The 24,895-nt window shown below is 34.9% G+C and overlaps 2 protein-coding genes across 2 annotated transcripts; one reads left to right on the top strand and one right to left on the bottom strand.

Annotated features, from left to right (window-relative positions):
- The first annotated feature begins 264 nt into the window (after window positions 1-264).
- On the top strand, window positions 265-19,550 carry LOC123542366 (SCO-spondin-like). The gene is made up of 10 exons (XM_053531761.1): window positions 265-375; window positions 591-632; window positions 1,021-1,100; window positions 2,152-2,214; window positions 3,032-3,161; window positions 11,952-12,074; window positions 15,403-15,573; window positions 16,351-16,521; window positions 18,156-18,320; window positions 18,955-19,550. The coding sequence occupies exons 1-10, from the start codon at window positions 357-359 to the stop codon at window positions 19,353-19,355; spliced, it is 1,365 nt and encodes a 454-aa protein (XP_053387736.1). The 5' UTR covers window positions 265-356; the 3' UTR covers window positions 19,356-19,550.
- Window positions 3,873-7,006, bottom strand: LOC123565687 (DNA polymerase III PolC-type-like). Its single transcript, XM_045359507.2, has 3 exons — window positions 6,325-7,006; window positions 5,907-6,105; window positions 3,873-4,898 (listed from the first exon to the last, which is right to left on the bottom strand). Exons 1-3 carry the CDS (start codon window positions 6,397-6,399, stop codon window positions 4,357-4,359), a joined length of 816 nt encoding a protein of 271 aa, XP_045215442.2. The 5' UTR covers window positions 6,400-7,006; the 3' UTR covers window positions 3,873-4,356.
- Window positions 19,551-24,895: the final 5,345 nt, after the last annotated feature.

Raw genomic sequence — 24,895 nt, 5'->3', positions numbered from 1 at the left:
TATGGTTTAACTGGGACACATGTTCGGTGACATGTGGTGTTGGCATAAAGAGAAGTCACCGAAACTATTCGAACCCTATACCTGATAGGTTCCGGGATCATTGCTTACATTACTTGCATTACAATTAATATGGAGGTTTCGGTGTTCTATCTTCAAAAGTTCATTATTGATAATACAAAACGGGACAGTCGGTCAAGCCATTTATGTCTTATTTTTGTCTTATCAGTGGCGTGTTTTGTCCCAGACGAGAACAAATCCGGTTCCATTTGAAGTTTTGGTACGATGAATGGTGGACATCATTTCTGAAGTTACATAATTTATGGAATTCTAGCTAGGAATAAACGCCACTTCACAAAATGATTGCGCTATCACTGAGTACATTTGACTTTTTATATCACTAAATTAAATACAAGTATATAATTAAAAGAATTTCTTTTGCTAAAGTTTTAAATTTAAATTTAGGTTAAAAAACTTGATAGAACTATGTTGTTATGCAACAGTTCTTACTCAGTTTATATATAAAAACTTTGTGAATGTCGTTGCGGATGTATTTTTTTATATTACAATTTATGACGTCATATCTGTTATAGGTCTGCCCATACTTCTGCAACTTTCTCTGACTGGAACCACATGTAAGTAATTCTGATAAGTAAAGTGTCTTCTTGCTAATCCTTTTTAAGTTTACTTTTATTTAAAAGAATAGAATAGAAAAAAAGTGTGTTTTAATTAATTCACACGCGGTAAAGAGGTAATACGTCCCGCGGCATGATTTCAAGAAGGCATAGCTTCAGGGAATTATTCCATGCATTGTAAAACCGATTCAAAGTGTTTATGCTTCCATTCTTTAATATGTTTTATATGTAAAGTGGTAGATCACCATAAGCATGTAATAAAAAATAAGAAAAGACTATTCATAGTAAAACACCGCTTTTGCTGTTATTTCATTCGACGAAATGTACATGGCAATAGCGTCTAAATGCTTAAGATTATACTCATAAATGATTTTTATATGTTCTTCAGATGCCCTTCAGTGCTATAATTGCTCTAGCATTGCTGATCCTGACGAATGTTTGACAATAACAGAGTGCCGTGCTGGTCAGGTAAATTTTAAAGAATAAAATGGTGCCATGTCGGTGAGATAAATGTTTGACAATATTAAAGTACTATGCCAGTCTGTTGAATGCTCGAAAATAGCAAAATGCCATCCCAGTCAGGTAAATGTTTGACATTTACAGATTGCCATGCCTGTCAGGTAAGTCTTCGACAATAATAGATTGCAATGCCGGTCAATAACAAATTGCCATGCCGGTTTTGTATTTTATTAACAATAATAATTAACCATGCCGGTCAGCTTAACGTTTAACAACAACAAAATACAATGTCGTGAGATAAATCTTTGACAATAACTGACTGCCGTGCCAGTCAGGTAAATAATTTGACAATAAAAAATTGTGCCTGTCAAGTAATTATCGGTGACAATAAAAGAAACGTCGTGCCAGTAAGTGTTTATCAGGTAATTGTTTGATTCTAATGGTGCCGTTCCGGTCAGGTAAATGTCTGTTAGGTACATGCTTTGTAGAGCGATTTTTCCTGTCACATTTGGTCAGTACAGATATTTGCATCAAAATTAATGTGAAGTAACTTGGTACTACTTTTTGTACTGAACTCAGTTTTAATATATTCTCTCTCATTTTTTTTCTATCAAATTATCACAAAACTACTAACAATAAAATTTATATAAGAATGTCTCATATGCATACCGCTGTGTTCATCTGGTGTGGGAAAAGTGTCCTATTATCTGACTAGACCAGATATCCCTGCGCTGGTTCCTTTAGATCAAAAGCCGTATTTCGTACAGGTTAAGAAAATTTTTAAGACTAGAATTGAAAGGAAAGCATTTCTTTTTAAAACAGTAATAGAAATGGCTAGGAACCTTTTACGTATTATCAAATGTGAAATTTGATAGGCCATAGGAGAAGAATGCATTTTAAATCAAACATTTTTAATCAGACTGTAAAAAATATTGTGTATTCCTGACGGATATCTCTGGTTGTAGCTGATACCGTTTGTGATTGTTTTAACTATTTATATACAATGTAGTTTCTTTTCTTTATGTACATTAAACTAACAACACATACAATATATTTTAAGTCTTGTTACATGGAATCTAAAGCATCAGGACAAGCAAACACCCTAGGATGTACAGATAATCAGGTAAGTAGAACCTCATATCCTTCGTGTTCACTTACGTCATTTTGGATTACAGTACATTTGTATTTAGGTCGAATATATCACATTGATTTTTGCAGGGTAACCTAGTACGGTAAGCCGAGACCTGCCTAAAGATAATGCAATTATTCCCACACGTGTCGGCGATAGGATTTTTGTTTAAAAAAAAAACAAGAAAAACTTTCAAAAGTTTTAAACTCATGGAGGCTTTTTAACCTCGATTTTTTGCGAGAAAGTACAAATGCATTTGCAAGGTGAGAACCAGCTATTGCAATGTACTAAACCAAAGAGACGCTATCTGAATAATAAATTATTTTCTATTTGTCTAAATGCATGGTAAGGTAATATGTGTACTTTGTGGAATTTTCAGTTTTAGAAATTTTGAGCATTAGCATAACAAACGGGCCTTGTTATACCTAAAGTAAACACTCGATGCAAAATTCCAGTTGACCAACACAAATTAATTTTGAATACTAGATTTCGCAAAAACAAAACAAGGTGTGATGCTTGTTCTAAATATCTTCTTGTTTATAATACGTTCCAGTGATCTAATCAAATGGCAGACAGGACGCTTGTTTGAATAACATCCCGGGTGTTATTCATTTCCAAAGCCTCGTACTGACAAATATTTTTAGTATGATGAAAAAAAAGTTCAGACCTGGTCTGGAAATATTAGATATTGCCAGTCTTTGCAAAATAGTATCACCGGAAGTACTTATTTTTTCTAACGTTTCTGGTCTGTATTATTCATATAATACGCAGAACAAATATAACTTTCTACCAATTTCTAATAATATAACAGCAATGTGGTGTTACCGGAAATGTCGCTGGTAGCTTTGTTGGTCGAGACCTTAGTGGAAGGCAAGCACCCGACTGTCACGAATGTTGTAGTACCGATACATGTAACAAGAACCTCTGTGAACACCTGAAACGTAAGTAGTTGACATTATTGCAGACTTTCACCATGAGGGGATTACTTGGATAACATTTATTTACACTTTTCTCTGACTTTGGTACATACTAGGGATAAAGAGTGTGATTATATTCGCAGCAGAAACAGGTTTAAACTCCGCTTTGGTTACTTAACCGTTTTAAAGCGATGCCTCTCCGTTTTCCCTTATATATTCGTTCCTATTTTCTGGATACTTAACTTTGTTTGTGTATCTGTGTACATACATCCGTACATATATTTCTACTGAGTTGTAGCTTAAGGTAGTATGCGCCCTTTGTCGCGATTTTTTAAAAGTCGTCAGATTCTATTCAAATTTGGACGAAAGAAACTTAATACAACTGCCGTTCCGTACATGTACTTTTTTTTTAATTTCTGACGTTAGTAACATAGCAACATAATGACGTCAAAGCGCCATCTGTCGGCTTTTACTGAAATCGGGGTGTTTCTGTGTTTTTTCGTTGTATCTTTTTTATTAGTGCATCAAAATTCAAAATTCAAACTACATCGTAATCACGACAAAAATATCTATAAAAACATCACAATATATTAGCCGTTAATTCAGCGAATGTGTGTAAATCAGTAAAAATACTACGTCAAACGTTATAAACGTTTCTGTTTTTAACGCATTGTTGCATTTTTGACTGCGCATAATAAAAAAACGACGCGGTAATTTTTTTAAAAAAAATTTGCTGTGAATTCCCCTATTATTTCTGCATTGAATGAGCTAATAAAAAACATATCTTCTCGATTTAGATTTTGCAGCATTCAACTCGATATAAAACGCGGTACATTGTGCGCGTAACGTCAAATAATTATCAGGACAGTTTGCTGTAAATCATATCAGTCGAATTTCTTAAAACAAAAATACAAAATGAAAACCTATGAGATCTGAATAATTGTGTTGGGTATAAACCAATAAAAACAACACACAAACACTTCAATTCAAGGACATTTCATTGTCGTCATAATATTTAAATAGTGCTTTTCCTAATTTAACAAAGCTTTTAACACGAGGTTTAAGAACACTATTTAAGCCATCAACTCCACATCTGTCATATGCCAGTTTTAAATGTTTTTCATTCAAACCACTGCCTGAAAGTGTTTTCGCACAGTTATTTGTTATCACGTTGTTATGAATCAATTTCGAGAACGAACCTATGTTCTTTTTTTCATTTTCATTTTTTTTCAATTTTATGTAACACTTCCTGTTTTCTCAATACAGTTGACTTTCTTTCCACATTTTCTACCGTGTATAACAACTCTACCAGCGTTGAGACATCTGACACAGCATTATGTGCATCGTATGTTTTACCAAGCACATGCTTTACTAAGAATTCTTGCGTATGGCGGTCAGCATTAGGATATAACTTTCTTAATAACGATAAACTGTCTGCGAATCCAGCAATATCTGGCGAATCGATTTTCTGCTTTTTGTAACTATTCATCAAAACCTTGGAATCGAAATGAACATTATGTGCTACTAATACATTTTGTTTGTATTTTTCTACCCAGTTCTTGAACATTTCCAGGGCTCTTGATAGTTTCACCGCAGTCACAGGTAAGTTGTTATGAAACAAAACACCACCGTGCAATTCTATTCCAGTAACTTTAGATGCCCGTGCCGGAATAAATCCACTCTGTGGTTTTACGTAACAAGAAAATGCATCGCCTGATGTGAAGTGTTGGGCAGCTATTTGAATGATACTTGAATCTGCCCCTAAGAAAAAATAAAAAAAGACAAAATAAGACTTACATAGTACAGGGAAAACGAATTTCAGCCCGACAAAGAACGAACCTTTACTTGTTTTACATCGTAGGACGATTCCGAAGAATCGATTTACATAACACAGTACACCAGATTCTGACTATTTCTATAGCTGTAATAATTGAGCCGCGCCATGAGAACACCAACATAGTGGGTTTGTGACAAGCATGGATCCAGACCAGCCTGCGCATCCGCGCAGTCTGGTCAGGATCCATGCTGTTCGCTAACAGTTCCTGTAATTGCAACAGGCTTTGAAAGCGAACAGAATGAATCCTGACCAGACTGTGCGGATGCGCAGGCTGGTCTGGATCTATGCTGGTCGCAAATCCACTATGTTGGTTTTCTCATGGCACGGCCCAATTATGAGTAATACTTGCCCTTTGCGTTTTATAATTTTTAATTAGCCGGAAGTATGCTCCTGGACAATCTAGGCATTGTAAATGGTGAAATGAAAACATTTATATGCCATTTAACAAATATCTGTATATTCATACTTTAGCGATTATGACATAAACAAGAGCTGTCGGAAGACAGCAGCACTCGACTATTTAACAGCCTTGTCTATTGAATGAATATAAAAGTCAAAAAGGGGCATACATTTGTAAAATTGCAAAAAAAAAATGTTATGGAACATGTGCAGTGCACATCTGTTCATGACAATGGACTAGTGTGTGAAGTTTCAATCCACTCCCAATAGTAAATACTGAGATGTCAGCTAACATTAAAAAAAGTTAACCAAAAACAGCTAAGTCTAATAAAGGGGGCATAATTCTGTATAACTATAAATAAGAGGAGTTATGGAACCTATGCATTGCCTGTCAGATTCATTTCCACAAGTGGTTCCTTGACGCTGACGCATGGGTGAGTCCAATAACTCTACGTATTCTTTGAATCGTCGAGCTAATGAGACAATAAACACGAACGCTGGGTGTCTTTACGGGGAAAAAAGGTTACACTTACCTAATCCAGTGGTCTCGAGGTCAAAGACAATGATACTGTTTTTATTCTCTATTTCGCATGTTTGTTCGGCAAGGACTGTAGACGGTGCAGGGATCTGTTCAATGTCAGATTCGCTGACAGAATTTGTGGCTTCAATTCCACTCTCATACATTTTGCCTTCGTGCACTTCATGTACCGTATCGACAAACAATCTTTGCTCCTGAATAAAAGATTTATGACCATTATAAGGTATCATCAGCATAGCATGTGTGAAGAATGGTTATGAATAATACGGACGGGCAGAAAAACAAAGAGATCAGATAAGAATTATTTCTCGAACAGACACACACTAGTAGATGTTTAAAATATCGTTGAAACTTCATGCATACTTTCAGTTATCAAAGATAACGTATAATTGATGAATTTATTATCACTAAACCTTTAGCTCAAACCGACGTTTCTTGTATGCTGTGGACATCTGCCTTTGTGCATTCGCTTTTCTCTGTGTGTCCATTGACTTAGTTTTTATTTCAGTGAATTTGCCCGGTGATAAACCACACTTCTCATTCACCTGAAGCACATAAAGTTAAATCGTTTATAACATACATGTATTTTTTTTTTCAATTTTATGAAAAATCTAAACATAATTTTACAACGACAGATGCTTTCGCGCACAATCAAGTTTGCATCACATATATATATGGTCTTTATTTATAGTAAAAATGCAGTTTCAAGCATATCTACGTTCTTTACAACTTCACAAGGTAGGTAATGTTACTGAGCGAGTTCATGAAAAGTGTAATACCGTAAATTACTATTTGTACAATTCTGATTTGATCATAGAAATCGTTCCGTACCATCTAAATTAATGATATTTGCATGACACGTAGGTAAAAACGCGATGACACGATGACGAAACCACGATCGCACGACGGTGACAACGCAATGGCACGTAGGTGAAACTGACGCGATGACACGGTGATGAAACCACGATGACATGATGATGAAACCACGATGGAACGATAGTGAAAATTCAGTGGCATGATGGTGAAATCGCGATGGAATTACGATGACAACGCGATGGCACAATGTTGAAAGCGCGATGGTACGATAGTGAAAGCTTGATGGTACGATTGAAAATCATGATAGTACGATGATGAAAACGCTATATTACATCATATTCGGAATGCTTTGATTTTTATCCTAGGTTTCTATACATTTGCTTCAAGAAAACGAAAAGAAAAAGGGGTGTTGAATAGTATGCAGTGAAATGCATGTCAGCTGAAATCATCATTCCCTCATATTGCCGCATATCAGAAAGCGGTACTCTACTTTCATTTTCAAGTAAACAATTCCAAAACATGCAAATATTAGTATGAAAAATGTCATATTTTATGTAAAATTTATTCCAAGAGGGAAATAATGTTCATTTGGCATTGTTGGCCCACGGTTTACGCTCAGTGCGCGAAAAATGGCAAAATCATGGATCTATTTCTACTTTCGATTGCACCACGGAAGCACAGTTTTGACCGAATTACTTCCATATATTTTGCGAGTTGTTGTTCGACTCGTAATAACTTTATAACGATTTCTGTCGGTATAATAAAATATATATATTACACTCAAGAGAGTGAGAGTGTAATTCACCCATATGAACAACAATATCAAGCCTATATTTCACTTTGATGAAAAAGAAAGGAAAAACTTTGAAACTGCTTTTATCCTTTTCTCGAAAGTCACTGAATATACTTACGCGGTTTTTTTTAATTTTCATATCACACGCCCATGAGAGCAATATTTACATATGTAGTAAAGTAAGGTACATGAACATATCTATATATATATGTTACAGGCTTTTTCTAAATTTAGGTATTTTGTATAATGTCTAAAATTTAAGGCATTTTACAAAATGACTAAAGTTGTTGGTCATTATGTAAATTGCCTAAAAATATTAAGGTATTTTGTATAATGCCTAGAAAATCAATGGCCAATTTAAGATATTGCCTGATAATACTCCGGCAATTTGTTAAATTTTGTTAGATTGACTGTCATTATAGTAAGGCTTATTAATTGGTATCTATAGTATGTATGACCCTTTTCATATCGATTATAAGATTTTAATCCTCGTTAATGACCTTTGTATACCTGCTGGTCATTGAGTGAGATGTTTTCAGGGCAGATTTCCCCTTACAAGTGCATAATGTAAAATCACATTTACTGTTAAATAATAAATTATACTGTAGTTTCTCATTCTGACATGTTCAGTGCTAAACAAAATGGCACAGGCACAGATTGGCATGTCTAATGAACAAAAGTTTACAATTAATTTATTTAAAAACATAGAGAAAAATAACAAAGTTTGAAGTTTGTTCAGTTTATGAAAAACAACAGTTATCGTTCCGGAATTAAACGCAGTCCATACAAAGCTATGTTTGGTTGTGATGCCAAAATGGGTTTAACCACATCGTCACTTCCAAATGATATTCTGTCTTCACTGGAAAGCGAAGAAGATCTTCAGGCACAGCTTGACGAATCTCAGCTAGAGTCTTGCACTAGCTCTCAGACAGAATCAGAGTGTGAAGGAGAGACTGAGTTGCATACAACTGACAATGAAGCACAAATCGAAATTCATGCAGAGAATGAACTTGTATGCGCAGTATGCAGTAAGTCAAGTGATGGTGCGCATAAGTGTTCGATGTGTCACAATACTGTTCATGCTATTTGTGGAATCATTAACGGTGACGAAGGTTACGGTTCTTCAGTAGTTTGTCAACTTTGCGCTGCTGAGCAAATTATTTTATCTGAAAGATCAGTAGCTGCAATTTCACTTGAACAGCAGTCAAATAGAATGCTTAAAATGTCAGAAAAAATCTTATCAGACGTTGAAATTGGCACAAATGTTCTAATTCCAATACCTTCAGTCGATCGCGGTAAGGGTGATCCAAAGAATGTGATGGCTATAATTCTGTCAAAATCTGAAACAGGTTATAAACTTGGTACGAAAGAAGGTCAACTGATTGGAAAATATACTAGGAATCAATTTGATGTCGCTGATAGTATGTTTTTGACGCCTACATCTGTGAATATGCACAATGAAATTTCTCTGAGATAGGCTGTTAAGTCCGGTTCATTATGCGATGGACAAGGCTTTGCTAAATGTGGATGTAGTACAAATATAAAGTCTCGGTGTAACACTAAACGGTGTTTATGTCGGAAGTAAGAACAGCTTTGTAACAGCAGGTGTCATCCTAATTTGTCATGTAAAAATAAGTGACTCTTTAAAAGCGGTATCCAAAGGTCGAGAAATGTGTGTAAATAAACACTTTTGTTTAATAAACTGTGTTATTTCTATTTTATCTCAATTAGGTAATTTACAAAATGCCTAAAATATTTTCAGGCATTCTGCAAAATGCCTTGAAAATTCAGTCATTTTGTAAAATGACTAAAACTCGCAGTCATTTTACAAAATGCCTAAAAGTTTCAGGCATTATACAAAATGCCTAAATTTAGAAAATGCCGGTAACATATATATGTGTGTGTGTGTGTGTGTGTGTGTGTGTGTGTGTGTGTGTTTTAACAAAATTTGCTTACGTATGACTAATTGTTGAAGGTCCGAACTCTGAAATTTCCTCTTGCATGGCTTGGATACACGACTCTTCTGCAACTTCTTCGAAACACTTCCCAATTTCTCTTTCCCGCTTTTTGAGTGTCTTGTGGTGAATTGTGGGTAGATTAAGCTCCGAAAGGATGTTATTTAATTGCCTCTCACCGACTCCAGCATTAATCATTGCTGCAGTAAGTATCAAACTATTATTGTATCAACAATAACAACAACGATGATGCATTTTTTTATCAAGACCAGAAGAGGAAAAACTAATGAATTAACAGCAGTAAAAACATTATTCAACTAAGTTAGCTAAACGGTTTTCCATATATTGTTTTTTGTTGTTTTTTCTACACGACCTATAGATATCCATCTGTGATTCCTAACATGGACTGGCTAGCTAATTTTGCAACTGAATTATTTGCTGATTTTGACTATAATAGGCACGAATAAATTCCCATAAAAACAAATTATCATATTAATAATAGTTTGAATTGTATTCTATCCTTACCTGCCGCAAGTTTTGTATTTATATCAAAACATCTAGAATCACCATCCGGTCCAGTCGCTGAATGTCTTTTCCCGGTGCTAATACTTTTTACCTCTCCGCATTTGTGACACTTTACACCAAGAATTGATCCTAGACCTTGCGTGGTCTCGTTGATTGTATCTAGTAAATTTAGACGTTCGCCGCATGATTTGCATTCTTTTAGACCATTCATCAAAGTCCCGAATTCAACAATTCTTCGGCCGGTCAATAATTCCCTTGGTATTTTATTGCCTGCGATATTTTCTGGCTTAATATGTAATAAATTACAAAGACTTATGATTTTTTTCTTACTCTGAAACTTTCCGTTAACGCGCATTGTTAGTGTTCTCTCATTTACTTTGTATGCTATGAAAAACACCACATTACGTTATTTATACGTTAACTGACGTCATATTTAATTCCTTTTTGTGTATTTTAAAGTGTATGCGCTTTTCCCGCATTTTACGGCGTTATTTTATGAGCTCATCACACGGTTAAGATAGGAGATCACGACAAACCGTCAAAAATAACGTTACAGACACGATGCATCACGTGTTATATCGAGTTGAATGCTGCAAAATCTAAATCGAGAAGATATGTTTTTTATTAGCTCATTCAATGCAGAAATAATAGGGGAATTCACAGCAAATTTTTTAAAAAAAATTACCGCGTCGTTTTTTTATTATGCGCAGTCAAAAATGCAACAATGCGTTAAAAACAGAAACGTTTATAACGTTTGACGTAGCATTTTTACTGATTTACACACATTCGCAGAATTAACGGCTAATATATTGTGATGTTTTTATAGATATTTTTGTCGTGATTACGATGTAGTTTGAATTTTGAATTTTGATGCACTAATAAAAAAGATACAACGAAAAAACACAGAAACACCCCGATTTCAGTAAAAGCCGACAGATGGCGCTTTGACGTCATTATGTTGCTATGTTACTAACGTCAGAAATTAAAAAAAGTACATGTACGGAACGGCAGTTGTATTAAGTTTCTTTCGTCCAAATTTGAATAGAATCTGACGACTTTTAAAAAATCGCGACAAAGGGCGCATACTACCTTAAGGATGCTCCGTTTTGAGGAACATTGGGTTTCCTATTAAATATTTACCCTTGGTTTTGTAAATGACATTTTCACTCAGACAGTAACAGTTTATTTTTTCCAACAGTTGTCTAGAGTCATTTATGCCAACATAATTGTAAAAAAAAAACACAAACCCTCTAAAACAATTCTATTTTAACAGTTGAACAGTTGTTTGAACCTGGATTTTGGGAATTGTTAAGTTTATTAAGGCCTTGACTCATGCACTGGAGGAATGGAACATTCATTGATACCACACTTTTACATCCAAAGTAAATGGATATAAATACTGCCAAACCTTATTGCTTTTCGGTCAGATGCTACTACTTTCAAACAAACTGGGTTAAGGAGAAACATGTTTTAACGATAGTCTTATCATGCAAGTCCAGCGCACATGTTACTCTTATACAGGTTGGGCATCGTATCTAACAGTTTCTTATTGTCACGAACGTTTTAAATCGATCTCTTACTATTCTGTTTTTATACATCGCCATCAAGTTAAAGAGATGTCGGTGTGTGTGTGTCTGTGTCTGTGTTGGGAGATGGGTGCACGAACGGGTGACTGAATCTGTATTATACATAGCAAATGTTAACAAAAAGTAATATTCGTTATCGACGCTACGTATCATGCAATGATTTGTGAGATTATATATTTGAACTAGTACTAGTTTAGAAATACATGAATTAGTCTTTAGCACTACAATGTAGCCTATTATTATTTCAGATGGTCATTTCTGATTAAACTTTTACCTAACCGATTGTTAACACGTTTACACCCAGTGTTTGCACACGCACTACACTCTAGAGAAAAACAGAGATTAACCTGTTGTTTTCGTTTCAGCTGGAAGATGCATTGACGACGTAAAAGTTGATTGTGCTTGGATGAATTCTTTCCTTAATATATGCAAGGATATTCATCATGCGAAATTAATCTGTCCCAAGTTCTGTTCTCTCTGCTCATTGGGTGTGTATAATTATTCTTGAGGAAAACTTTTTCAATATATACAAGGATATTTATCTTGTAATATTCATCTGTCATACGTTCTTTGCTCTCTGCTCATTGGGTGTGTTTAGTCATTTTTTATGAATATTTTTTATACGCCAGAAGGGACGTATTATGTTATACTCGGGTGTCCGTCCGTCTGTCCGTCCGTTAGCAATTTCGTGTCCGCTCTGTAACTCTTGAACCCCTTGAAGGATTTCAAAAAAAACTTGACACAAATGTTCATCACACCGAGATAATATGCAGAGCGCATGTTCCGGATGATTCGCTTCAAGGTCATGGTCACACTTAGGGGTCAAAGGTCATATCAATTTATTTCGTGTCCCCTCTGTAACTCTTGAACCCCTTGAAGGATTTCAAAGAAACTTGACACAAATGTTCACCAGACCGAGATGACGTGCAAAACGCATGTTCCGGATGACTCTTTTCAAGGTCAAGGTCACACTTAAGGATCAAATGTCATATATGTCTTTGCTTTGTGCATATTGCTCTACATTTCAGTGCTCTTGTCTTTATTTGGCAGATCTCTTGTTTTGTTCACTTACAATGAATGTTTTAAATTACTTTCCTTTTATGTTACTATAAATAGCTTATTTTGAAACTTTTTTATCATTGGCCGTAGGGAAAAATTGAGACCACTTTTCTGTTGTACAGCATGGACGGTACCTCCAATGTTTAGGTGTGGTTTTACATACCTGTGCCTGATAAGGAATTTTTGTGGACTTTGAATAATTTTTTGTGAACTTACATTACATGTTCTTCCCTTTGTTGTTCCAGTCCTTTGGGCTTCAACAGTCATGTTCTTTAAATTTTGCTCCCATCCTCTGATGTAACCCTTCGGGCGTATGTCGCCCCGCTTTGCGAAGCTCTTGTTAGTATATGCAACGATAATCATCGTGCAAATTCATCTGTCCCAAGTTATGTGCTCTTTGCTTACTGGGTGTGTACATTCATTTTTGGCTCACCAGAGCACAAAGTGCTCAAGGTGAGCTGTTGTGACCGGTCATTGTGTGAACACTCTACAGACCGCATTTGTGACCCAGTCTTTATGAAACTTGATCAGAATGTTAGTCTTGATGATCTCTAGGTCAAGTTTGAAACTGGGTTATGTAGAGTCAAAAACTAGGTCAGTAAGTTAGATCAAAGGAAAAGATTGTGAACACTCTAGAGACCACATTTTTGACCCAATCTTTATGAAGCTTGATCAGAATGTTAGTCTTGATAATTTCTAGGCCAAGTTTGAAACTGGATCATGTGGGGTCAAAACCTAGGTCAGTAGGTCAGATCAATGGAAAACCTTGTGAACACTCAAGAGACCACAATTTCGACCTAATCTTTATGAAACTTGATCAGAATATTAGTCTTGATGACTCTAGGTCAAGTTCGAAACTGGATTTTGTGGGATCAAAAACTAGGTCAGTAGGTCAGAGCAAAAGAAAACCTTGTGAACACTCTAGAGATCACATTTTTGACCCAATCTCAATGAAACTTGGTCAGAATGTCAGTCTTGATGATCTCTAGGTCAAGTTCGAAACTGCGTTATGTAGGATTAAAAGCTAGGTCAGCAGGTCAGATCATAGGAAAAGCTTGTGAACACTCTATAGACCACATTTATGACCCAATCTTTATGAAACTTGGTCAGAATGTAAGTGTTGATGATCTTTAGATCTTGTTCGAATTTGTTTATGTTGGGTCAAAATCTAGGTCAATAGGTCAGATCAATGAAAAACCTTGTGAAGACTCTAGAAACCACATTTTTGACCCAATCTTAAAATCTTAAAACTTGGTCAGAATGTTAGTCTTGATGATCTCCAGCAAAACTGGGTTATGTTGGATAAAAAAAAACTATGTCACCTAGTCAAATCAAAGGAAAAGCTTGTGAACACTCTAGAGGCCACAGTTGTGCTTGATAAAGTTTGGCTTGATAATTTCTATGTCAAGTTTGAATCTCGGTCATGTGGGGTCAAAAACTAGGTCACCTGGTCAAATAAAATAAAATAATTGTGAACACTTTAGAGTCCACAGTTGTAACTCAATCTGAAACTGGGTCACAGTGTTTGTCTTAATCATTTCTAGGTCAAGTTTGAATCTGGGTCAGGTGGGGTCGAAAACTAGGTCACTAGGCCAGATCAAAGGAAAATCTTTCAACACTCCAGAGACCACAATTTAAGTTTGAAACTCATGAGAATTAGTCAGAATGTTTGTTTTGATAATCTGTAGGCCAAGTTGAAATCTGGGTCACGTGGGGTCAAAAACTAGGTCACCTGGTCAAATCAAAGGAAAAGCTTGTGAAATCTCTAGAGGCCACAGTTGTAACCAAATCTTAATGAAATTTAATCAGAATGTTTATCTTGTTGATCTTTAGGTCAAGTTTAAGTCTTGGTCATATGGGGTCAAAAACTAGGTCAGTAGGCCAGATCAACTCTGGTGAGTGATATATAGGGCCGTCATGGCCCTCTTGTTTATGAATATTTTTTCATTATACGATAAATTCACCTGTCCCAAGTTCTGTGCACTCCTCTTATTGAGTGTGTACAGTCATTTGTGATGAATATTTTACATTATATGCAACGACATTCATCGTGAAAAGTTCATCTTTCCCAAGTTCTGTGCACTCTGCTCATTGGGTGTGAACAATCATATTTGATTAATAATTTTTCGTTATATGCAAGGATATTCATCGTGTAATATTCATCTGTTCTAAGTTCTGTTCTCTTTTTCCTTTGTACATTTATTTTTAGCGACCGTTATTTTTGTTTTTAATATTGTTGTAAATAAACCACTTTTCCACATTTTGCAATTTCTACAAAGTCTGTTTTAAGTTCAACCTGTACTTGAACCCAGGGTCGATGTAATCAGCCTTAAATTGCGTATAAGGTTTGTCAAGCTGAACATACTTTATATAATTGAGTCTTTTTGTTGTGAAGGGTAACTCAAATAGCCATGTACATGACGTTTTGTTGAGCCATGCCGTTTTATACTCTGAATAATCGTTTTTGTTTTAAATGGACAGTTGTCTACTAAATTAAGTATGTTTCCCGTAAGTACTCGAATGTTAAAGTTTAACTTAGCCTAGTATATCGTGAAATCAACGCAAGAATTGGATAACTGCATTGACTTAAAGAAGGACTTTTTGAGCTAAGGTTACGATATTGATAAATACCTCGATACCACTTTAATTAAAAGGTATTACAAACATGCAATTATATCACTCGAGATGAAATAATAAAGCGAAGAAAATACTTTGATTATCGTAACTTTAAAAGACGACTTTTGTTATTTGATATAGTGGATGGAAATTGGGCTAGCTGGTCTCCCTGGTCAGATTGTGACGTTACGTGTGAAAACGGGACTCAGACTAGAACACGGACATGTACTGACCCTGCGTCGGCGGATGGCGGACTTGATTGCATCGGATCTAATACTGACACTAAACCATGCTTAAAGCAACTTTGTCCAGGTACATCACTAAACTATGGTTAAAGCAATTTTGTCCAGGTATAACTCATTAAACCATTCTTAAAGCAATTTTGTCCAGGTACATCACTAAACTATGCTTAAAGTAACTTTGTCAAGGTATAACTCAAGAACAATATTGGTTTTGAATCTGCAAATAATATAGCTTTGTTACAAGAATGGTTTACATTTACAATCTTTAATACTATAATAGTACTCTGTAAATGCGTTATTTCAATGTAGCGAAACGAGAGTAGATTATACTTTGAAAACTATCAGCTGGCTCATAACGTGGTGTGAATGCGAAAGAGGTCTAAGTGTATATAAATAAAGCAGCACTTAGACTTGTTTCATATTCACCCTTCGAATTAATTTTAAGTTTCTCCCTTATCAAATAAACGTGTTCAATGAGTGTTCTTGCTTCCATTTATAGATAATCAGACAAGTTTGATTATCTGACTATCAGATCCCACTCTGCCAAGGTATATACTGACGGCTCTGTATTCACCAACATTTTAAGTCTGAAATTTAGACTAAGACTTTAAACGTCTAAAAATTCAGTTTGCCGTTACTTTCTTTGAAAACTATTTGTATTGCTGAAACTGGATTACTTTGTAACATATTCAATCCATTTTTAATGAAATTCCGTTTATGTTTTACATATATAGGGCAAAAAATATTTCAAAATCTTAATCTCAAATTTATATTTGACCATGTTGATGAATACTGGACCTGATTATAAATGTGAAATCAAAATTGGACGACGTTTTGCATCTTCTAGTACACGGAGGATGGACTACATGGTCGAACTGGAACACATGTTCGGTGACATGTGGTGTAGGCATCGAGAAACGGCATCGGAACTGCTCGAACCCTGAACCTGACAGGAATGGGCACCAATGTTTTGGGGATACATTAGATGACAGAATATGTTTACCCGGTCCATGTGCAAGTAGGTTTTTTTCTTTTTATATCTACTAAGTATAAGTGATAAAAATTGACGTGATGACATAGAAAGACATAAGTGATCAAGCTCTGTACCTGGTTTGTAGGTTTAGGAACATTGGCATTTCCTTCTAAATCACATGTAGTGTGCATATGGTCGGCAAGACTTCCCAGCTGGTCACTATCCTATAGGAAGTAATTGCATGTATATAAGACAGATATAAATGTTCTGTAAGGCAGGTGGTTCTACCAAGGTACCCTGGTGATGAAATAATGCACAGAGGGGCATCTTGGCTCTTCTGCCGCAAGCAAAGCTGGAAAGTCGCCATATGACCTAAAATTCAGTCGGTGCGACGTTAAACTCAACAAAATAATCTAAATAAATAAATGCTCTGGGGCAAAAAAAAAATATCCATTACCTTGAGCATTAAAATAGTCATTTTTTATGATTTGCGTTAACATTAGTATGGTTAAATCATGTTAAATTGTCTATGATGTTTCGAAGAATATCAAACGAGAAGTATACATTTCTGGAGCATAGTCAGGTTTACATATACACATATTTTACTAACTAATGCAACTGCAGTCTTTAAGTGCCGTGCGGCAGCTGTAAAAGTCTCGCCATACTTGGAGTCAATGTTGTTATATTTTCATGTCTTTTGGAATCATGGAGTATATTCATTTTTGTAATAATAAAATTTCGTTTTAGCGAGTGCTAGAGGGCGTGAAGGGTATTGCCTATTTCATTACCTCTCATGAATAGACTATTGCTTAATTGCGTTTTATGCTTCTTTTCACAGTTTTTTTTTTTCTATTATTGGTTCTTTATGCAAAGTCAACATGTAAAATTACGAACAAACCTATAAATACAAATTTTCCTTGTGGGCTTTTCTAATATGTTTATACAATAAATGAAACATATGGCCTACAGATTGCTAAGAGACTAAGCTGAAAAGACTTAAGTAGTTGATTCACATTTTTTAAATATCATTTTGAAAATCTAAAATCTGTTTTACGAATATGGCATGGTGAAAATTCAGTCTTAATGAAATCCTTTTAAAGCAAAACTTTTAAAATAAAGTACCGAAGTATGTATTTTGCTGGACCTGTTTATTTGATTATTATTACAAAAATGTATTATTATTATACCAGATTCATGATAAACGCGTGCAAAGGCGCTTTACATATAGCAAACACAGGGCGCGAAATTCATCCTCTACTAGTACAGACACAGAGCGGTCTGACCAGAGAGACAGAGTGAGATACAGTCCCCAAGAATAGATAGAGAAAATTCCTTTTTTTAAAATACAGGCCTGTCTGGCTAATTTAGCAAAGCTCTTTTCGAATAGACCGACTGGTTCTTTAATATGCTCGGTGTATAGCACCGATACACGCGAAGCCGTCTTGCCTGGGAAGAACCAGTACAGACCTCTTAATTATGAGGGAGACACTCAAAAGCATCTCTGAAATTTCCAGTGCCTGGACCGGGATTCGAACCCTGGACATCTGGGTTGACAGTCAAGCGTGATACCACTGGACCACCCGCCAAGATGTATATATATAAACATTAAAGTAAAGTAATAAACAGCAAGTATTGATATGTATAGCCCTTTGTTTAGTGTATTTTTTTTTTCATAAAAGATGGCGGTTGGTCGGACTGGGGACAGTGGAGCACGTGTACTGTGTCATGTGGAGATGGTTTGCAGTCTAGATCACGAACATGTACAAATCCTCGCCCCTCGCCTCTGGGGAAAAACTGTGAGGGAGACCCGTTAGAAAATGTTTTGTGTAGAAAAGACGTCTGTAGTATGTATTCATTGCAACATACTATACAGAGTGTGAGAAGTGCTATCCTACTCGCTACAGCGTTGTTCCATATAAAACCCAAAATGGGTACTGATGGATCGGCCAGCCACTGGAAATATGTCAATTATATAAAGTAGAACTGCTATTTAATGTGCTGTTTACCTTAATGCGTATAGATTATAGATAAAATATACTTATATTTTCAGTAATGACCCATTTCCTTATCTATCATCGAAGTAGTCGAGCACGTTGTCTCATCACACAACTTTTGTCTTTTTTTACGTGCAGCGAACAAAAAATGAAATATCTGTAACTTCATTGTAAATTTTTACAAACTTTGGATACTTATCTTACGTTTCTTTGACCTAAATACGGAATATCTACATTTTCAATTTCTTGAAATGGGTGTTACGTCATACTATAGCAGAAAACAGATATTCTATATCATCTATTAAAAGGATTTGATTGCCAACTAACCACGTTGTTGGCAAATATTGAGCTTATGTGAGAACTTTGATGATTGGCGAAGAAGGCTCACATAAAAGCTATGTAATACAGAATCCAAATTATGTATTTTGTTTCACAGCTTTTTATTTTATTAGAATATAACTACAATTCATTTAAACGATTTCAGCCCCGAATATCGTTTTCAAAGCTAAAGGCGTTACAGATATAACACCTACCAGAGGACAAACTATGATCTTTGGAACTACACTAGTGAATGAGAGACACGCCTACAACACATCGACTGGAATCTTCACAGCTCCTGTCAGCGGCACTTACTCTTTCAGTACACAGTTTTGTGTTTATTCTTCAAAATATATCACTATAGCTATTATAGTAGATGGAATTACATATGCCTCTCTGTACGTATATGATAAAGACTCGGTCCCATGTGATACAGCTGATACAGTTGCTGTACTTCAAGCACAATCGGAAGTCTGGGTCAAGTGTACTGGTGCTTATTCGGGTAACGTTGTCTATGAAGCTAGTGACCGAATGAACTCTTTCTCTGGATATCTTATACACCAGTAGATTTCTGTAATGTTTACAGGTTGTCATTTTAAACGCATGATATATTAATAGAATAAATAAAACAACTGATACACTTCTTCGCAGCAGTTTTTTTTTTTTTTTTTTTTTTTCGCAAATTGCGGCCTTAATTTCCAAGATCTAGAATTAAACAACAGTTATTCTTAAAGTCTTCGAGTGTGGTAGCAAGGACGTTTACATATTGTTTACAATATCTTATAGGATGTCAATTTTATGGCAAAAATGTCTTTGCTTTATTGTAAAAATCGATAATAATGACAATATCGAAAATGTGTTGTTGTTTATTTATTTGTGTGTGTGGATTTTTTCTGTTTTTCTTTTTTAAAGATAGATTATGCAGGGATAGATTATGCAGTAAGAATTATTCATGTAATTTATAAATGTTCATGTAATTTATAAATGTTTTAAACAGAAATTTGAGTGATTTAAGAAATATTCGTCGCAAACGAAATAAGATTTTTCACAGTTGCATTATTTTGAATATAAAAAAGTAAACAGAATCCCTTGACACACATAGCACAGAAAACGTAACAAGAGTCACACGAAGCAAATCAGACTTACGATAAATTGAAAAAAAAAACCCGCCAAACAGAACAAAACAAATTGAAGTGATGATATTTTCTTCTCCTTAGAAATGGTCAGACACATTTGCCAAAGGACCTCTGAGTTTAAGGTAGAGGACTCGTGATGACTATCAGTAATTTCCGTTCAAATACATTTCTTTCAGTATGTGATTGCGTCATTCTCCGGTTATTATGACAATTGCTCGAAGCTGAACACCACTAAATCCAGCTGTTTTTTATTTCATTTAAAATCCACTTACTTCATAACGCTTTTTCGACATTTTCTAACATATCAGATTTTCAGAGACTTATATTCCCATAATGAACTAGAACGCTACATTAGAAAAACAAAAAGAAAAGGGGGGTTCTTATATAAGAAAACTACAGTTCGTTAAATACAACCCGCTGAATTTACTACTTTCCGCTTCTTTCAATCTCTCTTTTCAAGACATTGAATTCCTACGCCGCCATTTTTACCTAGCATGCGATAGGAACATGCCGATTTCAATAGAATGCAGTGTTACATACTGAAACGCGGTAAGGTAAAAATAAGCATGTTGCTGTCGAGAAAATGCGTTAGGAAAGGAAAAGAAGATTAGTACTATTTCTATTTGGACTACCTGTGACTAGACCAGCGGAGGATAACATGTAGTGATCAGCCGGAGCAATATTATTTGCTGCCGGAAAAGGCCGAGAAAAAACACAGACGAGAGTACGAAAATGCACGTAAATTACCGCATGTCATGACGGGCTTAATAACTTACATGCGTTTGTGGGCAATGTTTACTTATACTTGCCTTTAGTTCAACATGTTAGGTGAGACAGTGTAAATGCTAAGTTCTAGCGTTAGTGAACAAATAACAAGCTTTAAGAACTAGAATTAATCTGAGTTATAAGTACTCTCAATGTCTGATGTATTCAATAACTTGTCCGAAGTCAGAGCACTAAAGTCTGAACTGTAAAGATCACGGTGTGACCCGACTAAATTATTCTGGAGACGTATAACCGATTTAGAGTGTGATAATTTAAGTAGAACACTATTTTCCTATGCATTGTTTTGATTCTAATGTGCCCTTTATCAAAACAGAAAATAAAATAAAAGAAGCTTTCTTTCTTTGTGGCAACAAAAACATTGACTTCCTCGGCATTTAACCTGATGTCATTTCAGCGTTAGCGATTTTTAACAGAATAACTGTTACAGGTACGAGGACGAGTGTAGACGTACATTTTCGTGCGTAAGCCAGGCAAAATCTACTAATTAACTTTTAAGCTTTTTAGCGAGTTTTTGTGATCGCTCAATGTCCGGCGTCTGTCTGTCCGTCGTCTGTCGTCTGTCAACATTTAGCTTGTGTATGCGATAGAGGCTGTATTTTTCAACTGATCTTCATGAAATTTTATCAGAATGATAAACCTTGATGAAATCTAGGCCGAGTTTGAAAATGGGTCAACTGGGGTCAAAAACTAGGTCACTATGTCAAATCAAAGAAAAACCGTGTGTATGTGATAGAGGCTGTATTTTTCAACTGATCTTCATGAAATTTTTCACAATAATTATCTTGATAAAATCTAGGCTGAGTTTGAAAATGGGTCAACTGGGGTCAAAAACTAGGTCACTAGATCAAATAAAAGAAAAACCTTGTGTATGTGATAGAGGCTGTAATTTTTAAAAAAATCTTCATGAAATTTTGTCAAAATAATTACCTTGATGAAATCTAAGTTAAGTTTGAAAATGAATCATCTTGGATCAAAAACTAGGTCACTAGGTCAAATCAAAGAAAAACTTTGTGTATTCAATAGAGGCTGTATTTTTCAATTAATCTTCATTAATATTGGTCAGAATGATTACACTGATGAAATCTAGGCCGAGTTTGAAAATGGGTCATCTTGGGTCAAAAACTAGGTCACTAGGTCAAATCAAAGGAAAAATTTGTGTATGCGATAGAGACTGTATTTTTCAATTGATCTTCCTGAAATTAAGTCAGAATGATAACCTGAATGAAATTTAGGCCGAGTTGAAAATGGGTCATCTGGGATTAAAAACTAGGTCACTAGGTCAAATCAAAGGAAAACCTTGTGTATGCGATAGAGGCTGTATTTTTCAATTTATCTTCATGAAATTTGGTCAGAATGAATGCATTGATAAAATCTAGGTCAAATGCAACTATGGGTCATCTGGAGTCAAAAAATAGGTCACTAGGTCAAATCGTCAAATCAAAGGAAAACCTTTTGTATGCGATAGAGGCTGTATTTTTCAATTGATCTTCCTGAAATTAAGTTAGAATGATTGCCTTGATGAAATCTAGATAGAATTTGAATATGGGTCATCTGGGATCAAAAAGTAGGTCACTAGGTAAAATCAAAGAAAAACCTCGTGTATGCGATAGAGACTGTATTTTTCAATTGATCTTCATTTTTTTTTTCAAAATGATAGCCTTGATTAAATCTAGGTCAAGTTCGAATATGGGTCATCTGGGTTCAAAAACTAGGTCACTAGGTCAAATCAAGGAGATACCTTGTGTATGCAATAGGGGCTGCATTTTACACTGGATTTTCATAAAATTTGGTCAGAATGGTTGCCTTGATAAAATTTAGGTCAAATGCAAATACGGGTAGTCTGGGGTCAAAAACTAGGTCACTAGGTCAAATCAAAGAAAAACCTTGTGTATGCGATAAAGGCTGTATTTTTCAATTGATCTTCATGACATTTGGTCAGAATGATAGCCTTGATTCGAATATGGGTCATCTGAAATCAAAAACTAGGTCAGTAGGTCAAATTAAAAAAATACTTGTTTATAATTAAGATGTTTGCTCCAATTTTAATTATAATTGGTCAGAATTTTTTTTCCATGAAATCACTAGGTCAAACATGTTTACACAGTTATGATGTGTTATGGTGTGTTTCTCAGGTGAGCGACCTAGGGCCATCTTGGCCCTCTTGTTATCATGGATATTAGATCTTTAGAGAGTTTTTTAATTGTCTAGGAGTAATAAAACTTTCATGATATGCGAGGTTATGCAATGTTACCAATGTAACGTCGTTTTGTTATGTTACTGAAAACAAACTCAGATTTACATGCTAAATATATTATAATTATCATTAAATTCTTACTCAGTACTACTTTTTCACTGGATCCGCCCATGTATTAACGGGTGAAAAATCGTGTATTAACAATTTTTATTTTTATATTTGAAATTCTTTGCCAGGGACGGACATTTATTCCTGTGCTGATGGACATCTAGTATCTACGTCTTGTTTCTTCCATAATAACCTCTTTTTGTAGCATATAACATGCAATCTAATTCAAAGTATGTTTTGCCGTATCACTAACCAACTATAAACGCACTGCTATCTCCCCTATAGATCAAATAAAGTACTTACTTGCTTCTCCCTCTGTATTCTCTCTTTTGAACTCGGCGTCGGCTCAATTTTTGTCGATATCCATGAATGTATTGAATCGCGTATAACTTGTGTGATTGTTTGTTTTTAATTTCTCACAGAATTCATATAAATCTTGAAAACTTGCCAATACGTTCGTACTCATCCGTACTCAAGATGTGTTCGTACTCAAAATAACTCGAGTGTAAAGTTATTAATCTTGAAATTGTGTTCCTGTTTACCAAATCTTTAAGTTATATGCAAAATATGGATAATGCCATGCTTGTTATAACGATAAATAAAACATGAATATAATCGTTTAAAAACCTTCAATACATGCTTATGGTAGTGTTGTTGATTTGTTAACCGAGGCTATGGATATCTAATACATACTGACAGTTTTCAAAAACAACATAATGGTTATTAAAAATCGTACCAGAATCGTAAAGCCGCTACATATACTGTGAAATCATTAATATTCGTGGGGGGACTAATTTTCGTATCTAATCCCGACGAACAAGCAAAATTCACTTTCATTTTTTGTTCAAAAGTTGAAATTCACTAATTCATATCCCCACGAAATTGCCGTTTTGACCAAAACCACGAAATTTCATGCCCACAAAATTAAATGATTTTACAGTAAAGCAATGTTTTCATTCAAGAACAGTGGAAATACAAGTTTGCTTTATATATTAAAGAAGCCCTTGGGATATGTTTGTTACCTAGTTTTAATACACATAAAGCGTGTATTATCCCTACATAAAAGTCAAACATCTGAAACGAAATAAAATATTCAAATTACTGACGTATTTAATTATGACGAAAGCTGCCACGTTATGTCAAAAAGAACTGCCTGCCCCCAGCAAATGTTAGGGTATTAACTGTGAAGACCAAATATGCTAGTTCTAAAGAGAATATCATCATCAATATGTTTGTTTGTTTTGTAATTTCCTTAGCAAATTTATGACACCATTTACCCTATACAGTTCATTAGTGCAGAAATATAAAATTATAAATGCTATGAATACATACAGCTTGTTAATTTTCTACGATGATCTGTTGTTCTTGATCTCGAGCGTGTTGTCATTAGACACGTCTTGATCTTTTAGAGAACTGAAAAACTAAAATTTTATGCACGTCTAGTTTAATATGTTAAAAGTAACTTTTAAATAATTTATTTAACAAATTTGTAGATATGTTCCCCTGGAGACATAATAGGAACTATAATGCCATTTTGAATTGTCAGCTCGTAATTAGATCAGTCAATGAATCAGTGATTCTTTTGACTTTGTTATTTCATGACAATCCTTCACAAATGGGAATCTGCAACAGAAGTCGGCATTTTCACTCTTGAAAACTAAATTTGCCTACAAATTCGATTATTTGATGGATTAATTTACCTACTTGAAGGATATAGGTTTAGAAAATGTTTTAAAATTACTATATTGTGGATTAAAAAAAAAGCATTTTAAAACTTTCTCTTCGAAGTATATGGACTTAAAACCACTATTTTTCTGGAAGCTTGTCATTATTTTTTAAAGTATTTTAATTTCAATGCAAGATAATTACGTATTTAAAAAATA

Source organism: Mercenaria mercenaria, chromosome 19, assembly GCF_021730395.1.
Source record: "Mercenaria mercenaria strain notata chromosome 19, MADL_Memer_1, whole genome shotgun sequence".
In the NCBI taxonomy this organism is placed as follows: domain Eukaryota; kingdom Metazoa; phylum Mollusca; class Bivalvia; order Venerida; family Veneridae; genus Mercenaria; species Mercenaria mercenaria.
The sequence above is the reverse complement of the archived record's forward strand: the minus strand, read 5'-3'. Positions and strand labels throughout refer to the sequence as shown.